A 13,292-nucleotide genomic window follows, 5' to 3' on the forward strand; every position below is an offset into this window, starting at 1 on the left:
CAAGCTTTACCTCTCTCTGTCTTTGTCATTTGATGATGAAGCTAAAGCACTCTTAATATGGAGTACAATTTCAGATCTTTGAGTGCATATCAAAGGCAGCAATAAAGTGGCCCAATTTGTTGTGGTTTCTGCGCCGCCAGCCAAGACACAAGCACACTGAAACCTTCCCTTACCCACACCTCCTGTACCGCAACGCCATTTCCCTGCTAAAAGCGCCTGAGGTACCACGTGACAATTTGGAACCTAGTCCTCACCAGGTCTTCTATTTGCAAGGGCATAACAGAGCCTCCCTGGTGGCTGTAATCCATGCAAGCATGTATTGCTACACAGATAAGTACATATGATAGTGTCCTATATCAAAAATAGTCACACAGAGAGTGCAAGGAAAAGGAAACTGAAAAAAAAATCCAAATCTAACTGGAGCAGGCTTTGGCTGCAGATGTGAATCTGTGTGAATATTGATCGTTGCGCGCTAGTCCCTATATCCCTAGGGCTGCCGCGGTTCACACAAAAAGCTCCCTCTAAAGCTCACAAACCAAGCTTCTATAATGATTTAGATAAAGAGGCCTGGCGCGACATGGCAAGCTTCGGCAGCCAGAACCACCTCCCTGCTTCTCCTCCTCTTCCTCCTCTTCTTCCAAGAAGTGCAAGAAAAGAGGGGGAAACCTGTAATTATCCACACTTTTCTGAATCCCCCTTAATGTTCATTATTTAAAACTAGCAGCAATTACAAGTTCAAAGGGGTTTAGAGGGCCAGCAACCCGCATAATCACCAGCAAATGAAGTGCAGCTCATTCGTCACAGAAGAGCTCACTGGCAGGGGTGAATCATACACACGGTGACAGCAGTGGATTTCCATGCAGGCACAAATCTCTGCCACCTCAGGGCTCCAGCGCGCTCTATCCCTGCCTGCAATCCTCTTAGGCACGCTGCATTGTCTCTCTCACTCCCCAGCTACCCTCCCTACATGAAAAACATATCAAACTTCACCCTGGCTTATGCCTACAATCATCTGCTTGTTGTCCTTCTGTTTGCGGTTGCCAGGCCGCCCACCATCTTCCCCAGACCACTCGGGGCTGTCTCCCCCTGCTCTTTTCCTCCCCGCCACCACCCCTCCGTCTTCGTTCCTCATCTCCGGCATGCCTGTGCCTTGTGCCTTGTGCCTGTGGTGTGGCAGTGTGCATTTCATGGCTATGAGCAGTAGCTCCACACAGGTGGATCTCTGTTACCTTTGTGGATGGGTCACAATAGCTAATCCTGTCTTCAGGTGGCTGTTTAGCACATTGAGAGGAGGTCTCACAGAACCAGCAGTTAGCTCCAGTTACAGCACACCCTGACCGAAGGTCACCGTGTACAACCCTCTTTCTGAAAACACACCTCCCCGGCTCCACCACAGACCCAGGTGGCTTTTCCTTCTCTCTCTCGCTTTCTCTCTGTATCTCTCTCCCTCATGTCCTGTCTCTGATATCCTCTCTCCCTCTGCCCCCTCTAACCTCACTTTCCCTGTCCCTCTCTTTCTCTGCCCTCGCCCATATGCCCCTATCTGCCCCTCTACCTTGGTTCACTGCTGCAGGTCACCTTTCCCTCCCTGCCCCGTCTTTGTGTCCTATTCCCAGATCCGCTGAACTCTTGTTCGCATTAAGGATCCCAGATAAAATCTCCATGGGGACTTGCTCTAGTGCTCCCACCATTTCCTGCCTGCTGCTTTCATTGTGCTGCTTGCTCACATGGGGCAGATTCGAGTCTCCCCTGAATTCAATGTATCGTTGTCATCTCTTCCTTTGCCCCAGTGATGCGCAGAAAATACTGGAGGACTCATTTTTCACTGAGGAGAAACTCCTCTGAGAAGGCAGGAGCTTGCTGTTTCATTAAGTGACCCATCCAGGCAGACACATGCGTTTGCCAGAGCCCATGTTTGCCAGCGCAAGTGTGTGTGTATTAGAATGGAATCCGTTGGGAGATTAATGGCCTACTGCTTCAATACCATTGATTATCTCCACGCCATTTTCCCCCTCTTCCTGCACAGATATTAAAAAGTAATGAAGCCTACGGAGAAAAAGGAAGGCAAGCCTTCACGCATCATTTTAAGTTATTTGGACTCAAACAGAGAGGGATCTCTTTAAGGCACAGTTTGAGGGGAATTAAGTAAATAAATGTGGAGTGTGATGTTGAAGAAATGTGCTGCGACTGGTGAAGATGTGTGTTTAAGCTAAGACAACCCCTGACACATGGAACAAGATTTGCAGATGTTAACAATTCCTCCCTGTAGCATTCCTAGTGTTACAACTGGGTTGTAATTGCTATAATAGATGTGGTAACCACTGACAGTAATGAAATCATGGAGAGCCATCTCAAGCCCCCAAAATTAGGGTGATCTGCAAAGCTGCTTCAAGATGTCCACTGTATGTCTCAGACCACAGCATGGCAAATGTGTCCCATCCTGGATTTCTTAGAATCGGCCCCCTCATTGATTTGCCCAAGGGGTGACTGGACTCATTGTCCTCTGTCTATGTATTGCAAGGTCCTCCACCCCAGGGAGAGCTGGTCAGAAGGCAGAGTTAAAGTTTCCCTCTGTAGAAGGGAACGGTGAAGGCACTGTATTTTTTTTTCCAGTGAAGAAAATGACTTCCTGAGACATTAATGTCAATCAACAGGCTTGATGGGCCTCCCAGCCCTGGCCATTTGAGAGTCTAAGATCTAAAGGTAAAGGTGAAGCGTGGTATTGTAAACCTGACGGGAAACAGAATTTCTTGCCATGCCAAGCAGTCTTATTTTCAAATGCTCAAGCTTCATTTGGTTTTAGCATGTGGTAATGACTTGTGCTCTGGATTTCATTCAACAGAGCTGCACTGTCATTGGTGCAGCCATTACTGAGGCACTTTCATACTGAAGGTCTCCATTATAGAAGCATGCCATTCAATTCCCACGGGTCAAAGTCTACTGTACTCTCCTTAGCTTGATTGCATCATGAATTATTGCACAGTGTTGGGTGGGGGCAAGGGCTGGGTGAGAGAGTGGGTGAAGGAAACAGTAAGTGCACTAAAACAACAACAACAACAGCTGTCTTACACCTCACATCACCCTTCCTACAAGTGACGGGAGAGGGGAGGGGCTTGGGTTACCTCAGCAAGTGGTTGTGTTACATTCCTGAGAAGGGAAGGGGGCTGCCTTGGTGGTGGGGGTAGCTCAACGAGTTGTTGAAATGAACATAGACGCTTGTCAACAGCCTCCAAGCCAGGGAGCCATCAGAGTGCATTTTAGCCCTGGAGGTTAATGGCCTTACCCTGTACTCCTGTCCTGCTGGAGTCCAGCGGAGCTTCACTCTCTCAAGCTTGTTCCTCTCTGCTGTGGGAGAAGCACTGAACTTCAGCTCCTGCCCTCCTGTTTGTGGCTTGGGTCAGTCCAAAAAGCTCTTAGTGGATCCCCAAATCCCCCTTTATCTCCCCCTCTAAGACAGCGCATGAGCTTTGAGAGTAGTGGCTGTGTTTGGATTACTGGAGCTCTCTTTGATGCCCCAGTATGAGGTACAGCAAGGAGGGGGGTGGGGGATGGAGGAGGTAGGCTGCAGTTTCTGCAGTTTTGGAAACTGCACTGTTAGATTTAAGGCTGAAATGTTCATCAGCTTCATTAGAGGCCAAGGCGCTATTAAAGAGGTATTAAAGGAGGAGGATTTTTATGGAGTATGTGAATGTGGAGTATGTGAGACTGAGAGATATAATATTTCAGTGTGCTTTGTGGAACATTTGCTCTGATGAGAGTCAGACTCCCTGTCAGGTCCCAGGGGTGGGCTCTCTGGACTGCTGCCTGATAGGCGCTAACATGCGTTGCTGATCAGGTTAGCGAGAGATTGGGACGTTTGTGGCTTCCAGGCTTTTTTTGCATTTCATTTGTTAGGAAAACTGTCAGCACGAGAAAAAAAAAAAAGGTCAGCCACGTTTCTGATTCAGCCCCCGCAACAACCCCCTCCCACTCCCCTCCCTTCCTCTAATAAGCGGTAAGCTGAGCAAGCTGATGGTCATCCTCCCATGGGGCTGTTGGGTAGTTGCCAGCTTCCTGCCTGCTTTGTCAGTGGATAAAGCCAGTAACAAACGAGGAGCCTTTAGCCAAGCCAACCGGCCAGGTCAAGGGTCAACAGGCCTAGGGGCAGGATTGAGCAGAAGAGCACTACAGGGTAAGGGGGCCACAGGAATGCACTTAAAGGAGGCCAGTATGGCACTGCTTAAATCCCTCCTCTCCTATCCTTGCTCTGCCCTGTGCCTCTTAGAACCATTTAAACTCGTCTTCCATCTCTACTCTGGAACATCAAGATAGGAGAGGTCCCCGTGGTGCTTGTCAATTCACAGCGAATGCACTGCCTGGATGCTCAGGAACGATGGGAGATCTTGATTCCTAGACAAAGATAACACAGTGTCATGAAAGGTGTGCATTTTTGAAGGGCCCACACAACATTCCCAAAAGCAATGCATAGAACAGGTACAAACTGCGGATAGATTGAGGTTTGGCTTAGCTCCATCTGTCGTCACATAGCGTTTCTGCACTCTCATTCTAACCGAGAATCCTTTGCCTAAGTGTAGTTATTCTTTTCTGCTTCTGTTGGCTCAAGTGTCTACGCTTTCACAAGGATAAGAGAGTGGTTGAGAGTGAGAGCGGGAGTGGGGGGCAGGGAGTTTGGCCTCTCTGCAGAGACGTTGTTTAGTCCTCTCTCAGAGCTGGCTAAATGGACGCCATGCTTGACTTCTACACTTTTAGCATCATTAACCTACAGGAAGTGGCCCCTGCAGCTGTTTGCAGGCTGCGGCACATTCCCAGCTAATGGCAAAATGTTGGGCTTACTCTGCTGAGAGTTCTGACCTTAAACCGAGTTCGAGATCTGAGATTCGCTGTTATAGTTTTGACATTATGGACTTGCCTTGAAGGTTCTTGTTTGTCCTTCTGCTGTTACAGAGAAAAAATGCTCAGCTATTTTAGCTTACCTCCTTAATCTCCAAATCTGTTTGTCTATGTAAATACCCCTCCTGCTGATTAGGTTAATACTTGAGTGAAGACTTCCAGAATTTTGAATACACAGCACTTTTCTTTATGTATATGTCTCCTCTATAGTCTTAGATCAGGCCCCACTCCAGTATCAGTCCCAAAGCACGGCAGCATCACAGTGTAAAGTGAAGCTCTACACTGGCTGCACACTTCTAAAACCCACTCAGACAAGAGGCTTGGAAGGAAGTTGAGGGTAGCTGGGTGAATTGTCTGCTGCCTTGGTATGGTGAAGCTGTTGTTTTTGGCCATTCGTGTCACCCCATATGAGACTGCAGTTCTTTTTTTTTAGCAATAACCCCATCTCCTTGTTCTTATGCAGGCTGAGTATATTTTAAAAATGGTGCAAAAAAGAGTTTGAGCCCTGAGGGTCTAGGAATTGGGGGATGGGGTGGGGAGAATGTGCTGAAGCAGTAGGCCAGAGGTAGTTAGATGCCTAATGGTCTAATGCCTGTGCCATAAGAGGTCTATAATCTGTTGCTCATTGGTGCCATCAAGACCGATCAAGTCATTAAACTCTGGTAGAATGAATCAAGAGACATTGCTCAAAGTGACTGGCTGTGCCTGTATGAGAGCGAAGGCATTGAGCGATATGCTGTGTTTGCTTTGGTTGTGAGAAAGGTTAATATCTAGAAAATTGGGAATTTGAAGGCCAGTTTAGGGTGTAAAACATCACTGAAGGCACTGATGCCTGATGGCCCTGCAGCTGGCCTGAGGGTACTCCCAGGGGTGGTAGGATGATAATGCACAGGAGGTAATGCATGTACCTGTAACACCTAATTGTAGTTAGTTCGTTTGTCTTGGCAAGGCATTATTTCTTGCAGGCTCTAGTCATTTCTTTTGCCTGGTTGCAGAGGCAAAGCCTTACAATGTGTGCTCAAGCCATTAAATTGGTGTTGATGTTTATCTAGTAGACTGGCCCAATTTGCCTTCAAGCATGAGCAGCCAGATCGCTTTATGACAGGCAGTAGTGACAAGTGGCTGGGTTTTGGCATCCCACATGACCCAGCTATGGGCCTCTCCCTTTCGCTTTTTACACCCCTGGCCTAGGTTTGACCGCAGCCTCCAACAATGGACAGCCCTCAGCCACCATCCCCTTACTGGCCCTTAAACAGTGAGTCCCAGTTCAAAAGGATACGCAAGTGAGGATAACAATGGAAACCTCTGATAAGCTCACTGTCAGACGTTTCTGAAACTCAGTCTCGGCGTGCATGCGTGTCGGCAGTAAGACAACACGAGTAACCAGTTACCACAACAAAGTGAAGCACCTGCTCTGATAAACCAGGTTAAATTCCTGCCCTGTAGGACCAGTCTGGAAGAGTGAGAGAGCAGAAACTCTAGGAGTGGAAGGGCGAGATGAGGGCTGGTTGTGTTGAGACAGATTTAGGCTCAATATACAGTGGATAGCCAGTGGGCTAAGTGGATGAGAGAGAGAGATTCTGTCTCTCCTCCTCCTCCTCCTCCTCCTCATCCCTCTCTCCCCTGCAAGGACATGCAGATCAGATTGCTCCCCTTGAAAGAGCTGGCCGGCCACAGTGGAAAGAGAAGCCATGAACTTGATCTGATGATTAAACAGCCTCATCACTATGGCTGCAGGCCACAGCCATGCACAGGTTTGCTGTGAGAGAAATAAAGACCGTCTTTTGTCCCAAAGTCAGAAGGTTTCCCTTCACCCCTCACTGTCACCGGCCCCCCGCCATACACACAAACACCATACGTACCTTGTTTCCTCAACGTGGATTAGGCTGTGCAGATGCCATGGAGCAGGTGAGAGGCTCTGTGCAGTAAGGTCCTGTTCATTTTCAGGTTCTTATTGGAGGGAGTTAATGACTGTGGATTTGTCAGCAATGTTGCTGTGATCAAAGGTTAAGGAGTAAACATTCATGTACACCACTTAGACACTCTTCAGTGGGGCGCTCTGGTTGGCTTTCAGTGTGTGTGTTTGTTGCTCTTAGACAGCTTTGGAAGCAAATGTGGGAGTGCTTGCTTTTTAGCCCTAATGCATGTTCGCCCTCAGTCTTGTTCTAGGGCGTCCTTAGGGGGCAGTTCAACCCACCCCAAACACCAACTGCTCCTTCCCTCCTGCTATGCTGTTCCCTCTTTTTGCTGGGCAACAGTTTGCCTGGCAAGCAAATTGATAGTCCAAGTTGCTCTAGAACCTTGCACCATCTCCAGCGAACATAAATTAATGGTGTATAGCAAACAGGGGCTGGCACTGAGCCAAGAGTGCAGGGCAGGAGCCCAGCCAGCGATTGTTGAAGGGGCATAGCTCCGAACCCCGGCAGAGAAGCAAAAGAGAAAGGGAGAGAGAGAGAGGGAGAGGCTGTCTGCGAGCTCTGTATGGCTCTGCTAGAGCCCAGGCGGCCCCTTTGAAGCCGCAGAAATGATAACTGTTTTACTTCTAAAGAAACAAGTGCAGCAGCCCTGCACGGCGCATCCGCCACTGTAATTGTGGTTCTGCAGTCCATCAGAACGCAGAAGCCCAGAGGAGCGCTATCTGTGTCTGTTTGTGAGTCTGTGTGTGCGTGAGAAAGTGAAGGACAATGATACGACTGCCGGGGTGCCCGCTTTGAGCTTCGGAGGGTGTGTATGAGAGGTCTCGAAACATATGATAAAACTGTGGAGTGTGTGTGCATGTGTGTGCGCGAGTGTGTTTGTTTGTAAGAGGTTGGCTGTAGCAGTTCAGCTGGGAGTCTGACTCATTGAGTCATGTTGCATTCCTGCCCGTTTTCTCCCTGTTGTCAGGAAGCAGCTTAGTCCAAAAGAAAATAAAACAAACACAAAACACTAGCCCCCCATTTAACCTGCACCACACACACACACACACACAGGAGACAGGGAGTTTACACTGCCAAAATCCTGCCTTTTTTGTTTAAACAATGCAATCTTTAACATTTTATCCAGTAAACAAAGATGTCATGCTTCATCTGTGTGGCACATTAAGGACGTACACTTGCTGTTACGCAAAAACCTTGCATCTCCTTTTTTTGCCGTTTTTCACTTTTTGACATCACTTGAATATCACAGATGTTCTTTATATTCCATCAACGGACCGATAGAAATGCTCCAAAATGACTTGGAATACAGTTTTTTTACATTGACTTACATCCTTTTTCTGTAAAGTTGACATTTTGGGGATACAAGGCGGGGAAATGTTCGATTCTGCTACCTATTCTAAATGACCAACAACGCAAACCCAAAAATTGAGCCCAATGTTCTGTTTACAGTACCACACTATTAGCAATAAATACAGTTACACTATTATTCATGAATGCCAATATTAAAATGGGATGTTTTGTCATATTCTAATCCTTCTTATCAATACGAAACGCCAACCTTCATTTAATCTGAATATCATTTTCATAGAAAACACAATTGCAATGACATTATTAACGACACAGGCCTATCTATATTTAAAATGTGCCAATCTTTCTTCTGTTTTATGCACAGATATTAAAATGTCATTCTCAAATCAGAGTTTTTCTTTTGATTTAGATCCTTTTATTAGTATTATCCCATTGTCACTTTGATTAAAGAAACAAATACGATCGCAATCAAATGGGGGTCTGCATTTTAAGCAAGCTCTGATATTGCGTCTGCCTGCTGGAGAGCTTGTGTATAAATGAACTGGTTTAATGACATTAGAGAGTGGAAAAAACAAGGCAATGTAAAGGTGCCTTAGTCAGTGAGATGTGTGCATTGTGGGGTGCAGGGCATGTGCTTGTAGCCTGTGATTTGCAGGCCTTCATTAGCATGGAGCTAACTGCAGGATTCCTTCTGCTCCCGACCCACAGCCTGCTCCTCCACTGATGAAGTCATCCATCAGCGGCATGGTCAGCCCACTGCTCTCGGGAGGGATGTGTGTGTGTGTATGTGTGCGTGTTGTGGGGATTGTACAATATGAGTGGGGGTGTTGTTGGGGGCGGGGTGGGGGATTGGTCTGAGCCTCGTAGGCCAGACACTACAGGGGCCATTACGTTCAGCCGCAGTAGAGAGCACATCGCACCCTGTAATTTAGCCGATTGACTGCAAACACTTACTCTCACACATACACACACACACACACACACACACATACAGATATATATGTGCGGACATGTACACACATGCACTCTCACATGCGGTATGGAAACAAAAAAACCCACATGTACTTGTACTTGTAGTGGACCGCATACTGCATGATCCACCAGTGTCCCAGGAGGCCTTTACTGAAAGAGTGAGTGAGAAAGACAGTGTATGTGTGTGTGTGTGACGGACAGAGTGGTGGGGGGATAGCGAAGCGCCAGTGCCATTAACAGACCGCAGCATAATTAACAGAGTTGTTTCGATCGGAGGCTAGCGCTGGCCTCTGCAATAAAATAACCTGCTCATTTCTCTGCCTAATTATTTATAGACTGCACTTCTTTACATTTTGTGGTCAATCAGTTTCTCAGGATATTGGTCTGGGAGTTTGTAATTCGCTCTATTGATCGGATTTGAAGCGAGCTGGGAGATTTTCAATCATTTCTTTGATCTTCTGCGGCAAGTTTGTGTTTCAGCCGTTAAGTAAGCATGTTCTTCGGGCCTCTGAAGGAGCTTCCTGACCTCACAAATGCTCAGAGGGAGAGAGTGCTCCAGCAAGAGGGCAGTGGGCAGCAGGGCAGTGGTCTGGCAAGTTTAGGCGGCATGCTTGCTTGGCTCAATCCAGCTCCCTTCACTCTTCATTCACCCTCCTCAACTCTGCAGCACACTCCATTTCGTGCAACTGCAATTCCAGCGCGGTGCTTAAATAAGGCATCAGTGAAAAGTATGGGTGGCCAGCAGTCTCTGTAATAAAACAGGGATGAGGAGAAGGAGTGGGAGAGTTGGAAAGGAGGGGTAGAGGTGGAAGAAACAAACCTGCATTTACTATAATGTGTAGAGCAGAGCTGATGGAGTCCCGCTGAATGAAATAGGATTTTTTAGTGTCGTGTCTCTGTGGTCAGGCGAAAATCTCCTTACTCAGGGCTTTTTTTTTCTTCTCCTTTCTTTTTCTGTTCTCCCCCCCTCGCTGGGGGTTTTAATGTCCCCACTCTCCTTGATGAGACATCTTTCTTGTTTGTTCAAACCATTCATTTTGTGGCGGGCGGAGGAGGCTGCCGTCGGCCGCTGTATTTATCACCCAGCTCTGCCGCGCCGCAACTTGCCAGAGGCCGATTGATGACCCGCGCTGGGCCCTAGTGGCCCAGGAAGCCTTAATACAATGTAAATGACTGAGACCCACTTCCAATCTGCTGCCGTAGTCGCTCCCTTTGCGCCAGCCGCAGCGCAGCACAGCAAAGTGCAGCACAGCTAAGCGCAGCACCCTTACTGCCTGTGTACTGTAGCATGGGCAAGCAAACCACTGGTTAATATGAGGAGGTTAAATCAGTCGAGAGCACATAGAGCAGATAGCTCAGACAGTCGGCTCTTGTTATACACTGTTGTTTGCTGATGAAAGGAGAGAGGAAAATACACACACGTGTGTGTGTGTATGTGTGTGTGTGTGCAGGGGGGTACTGACCTCCTTTGCCAAAGACATGTCAGCACCTAGCAATCAAAAAATAATTTTTATAAAAACATCATCATCTTTCTTTGTTAACAATTTTACAATATTAAAAACACAATTAGAAAACTGATCAATGCCTTCTTTACGGCATCCTGTCATTATTTGTTCAATCTCAGGGTTGTTTTCCTATTAATTGGACACATTCCTCAAATATCCCTTTTTCCCGAACTTTAATTAAACTGGCGTTGGGACAGCACTACCTGGATAGTCCCTTCCTCAGTGGGAGCTCAGTTCTGGGTTCATTTCTCAAACTCTATTAAACTACAGCTCACCAAAGCAGGTTCATGAGATTTGTGGATCTCCATTTAAAATTAGAAAATCGTTCAATATTATAGCTCGAGGACACTGATCTGAACGTAAACAGAACTGTCAGTTTCCAATAGGTCATTACTTCTGTTTCACACACACAGGCATCCTCGTCCTTCCATTATCTAACATTAAAATGTAACTTGCACCCACACGCTGCACACTTGTGCGAGAGAGCATTGTATGTGAGTGTGTGTCTGTTTGTGTTCTTGTGTGGAAAGAGTGAATAAAAGCAAAGCCTGGTGTTTGTTCCTTTAGTGTGAGTGCTGATTCCTAATCTGGCTCTTAAAGACATCTGTCACCACAGATCTCCGTTGTTTTGTCATGCTCCACAGCAGAGACAGGCGAGGGAAGAGAGGAAAAAAAAAGAAAAAAGAAAAAAAAGGAATCCAAAGCCTGTCATTTCTGTCATCTCGTGTTTGGCATATTGAAGCTGACACAAATAGTATCATTGCGTCCCCGGCTGGGGAATTACATTTTCAGGTAGAACTTTTGGCGATGGGAGACCTTTCAGATAAATGTCTTCTTTTAGCGTTTTGGCCAGCCTTCAGCAGCTGCAGATGAAAAGACACCAGGGATGAGAGAAATCAGCCTCATATGTTTCCCTGTTGTAGCAGTCAGAGAAACTGAGGATTTATTCAGTCCTTATTCACTCAGCCCTGGGTCTAATTCAGCAGGGGAATTCAGCTGGGCTCAGAGGATGTGGTGAGCAGAAAGATTGCCATGTTGCAAAAATCTGTAACTGTAAACGTGTAGGTGCGCGGCCGTGTGGATTTGTGTTTATCTATTGGGGGTGGGGCAGGGTTACTGGCACTGACAAACTTGTTTTACTGCCCCTAACAGGCTTAAGTGTGTGTGTGTGTGTATTAAAGTAGGGTGGAGGTCATGACTAAACATGCTCACCACTCTGTCAGTGTAACTGATGGAGGATTCTGCTTTATAGACCATACTTACATAATAGTGTTGTCAGAACAAAACGTTGTAATCTGTAAATTTAATATTAATGTAAGTAATAATGTATGATTGTTCTATTGTTTCTAAGACTAATAGTTCAACTAAGCTACATTCATGTAAACAGCATGGTTTGATTGTCGTAGAACGAGAAGGTCTTAGTGAGCTTAAGCTTAGGGTGCAGCTGTGGCCAAAAGGTTAGAGAAGCAGGCTTGGGACCAGAAGGTCACTGGTTCAATCCCCTTGACCAGCAGGAAGTGGGAGGTAGGGCCATCCTTTCTCCTCCCTCACATCATGGCTGAGATGCCCTTGAGCAAGGCACCTAACCCCAGTTGCCACTCTGCTGTGCAGTGGCTATAAAGTGTAATTCTACTTCTCAGCCCTATTAATGCATATGGTTCTGGTTTATATTGATTTGGATATGTAAACGCATTGATTGCTTGCAGACTTTTGCAGCTTTCACAATGTTTTGAGGCTTTTTCGGTTGCACCACATGTGTGATGACAGCTTTTTGCACCAAAGCAAATACGGAAAAAGACAAAAGAGATGCATATTTTTGAGCGGGAAGAGAAAATGGTTATCTTATGCTAAATATTTTCATGTACATGATCATCATTGGATATTTCAATGAAAGGAGAACAAATATGGAGGGAAACATGGGGCCTATTAAATACAGAAAACTCATACATGGATAAACTTAAGCATTTTACGAAAGGGACCATAGTAAGACTAGTAATACATAGTAAGACTACTCTGGCTTGCATGTAAACAGGACTATAAAGAGACTAGCCTTATATACAGCGCTTGTAAACAATCAGTATCGTCTAGTTTCTTTCTTGACTGACTGTGAGCTTAGTCAGGCTATTCTGTGCATGTAAATGTAGTTAATGTACAGGACAGCTAGCCTTTTCATTGCAAGGTTTTGCGATGACCATGACAATACAGACATATACACAATACAACAGCACCAACACAGGTCTGCACAGGACAACACTAAGGTGCATATTTCTGTCTGAGCGCTGAGCCGAGCTAAATGTAACATCTTTCTCCTTGCCTCTTTTCCAGCACCCGTATCCTTCAGAAGAACAGAAAAAGCAGCTAGCCCAAGACACAGGCCTCACCATCTTACAAGTAAACAACTGGTGAGTCAAGTCTTGATGTCGCTATCTCTGTCACCAGCATAGCTCTGCCTTTCATTTTTGAAAGGCTTCGTCTGTCTCTCCCTGCCAGCCAGAACAGCTAATGCTCATAAAGTGTGAAAAGCGTTTATTTACAGCCCCCCTCCACACCCCCCCATCACTGCCATAGCCCTCCCTCATTCCCCTCCTGAACCTCATCCTCTCTGGCTAGCAAAGCGCTGGGTGGAAGCTAGCAGGATGTGAGCGCTTTATCAGGAAAGTGTTGTTTAGCACCAAGTCACTGCTCTCTGTTTGATATA

The 13,292-nt window shown here is 46.4% G+C and overlaps 1 protein-coding gene across 7 annotated transcripts in view; it reads left to right on the forward strand.

Annotated features, from left to right (window-relative positions):
- The window catches only part of meis2a (Meis homeobox 2a), a 79,013-nt gene that overhangs the window by 41,099 nt on the left and 24,622 nt on the right, over window positions 1-13,292 (forward strand). For all 7 annotated transcript variants that reach the window (XM_072689212.1, XM_072689219.1, XM_072689214.1 and 4 more), the window contains one exon: window positions 12,920-12,996. In XM_072689212.1, coding sequence (XP_072545313.1) covers window positions 12,920-12,996 — 77 coding nt within the window. The remainder of the gene's footprint in view (window positions 1-12,919; window positions 12,997-13,292) is intronic.

This window comes from Salminus brasiliensis, chromosome 10 (assembly GCF_030463535.1).
Source record: "Salminus brasiliensis chromosome 10, fSalBra1.hap2, whole genome shotgun sequence".
NCBI lineage: Eukaryota > Metazoa > Chordata > Actinopteri > Characiformes > Bryconidae > Salminus > Salminus brasiliensis.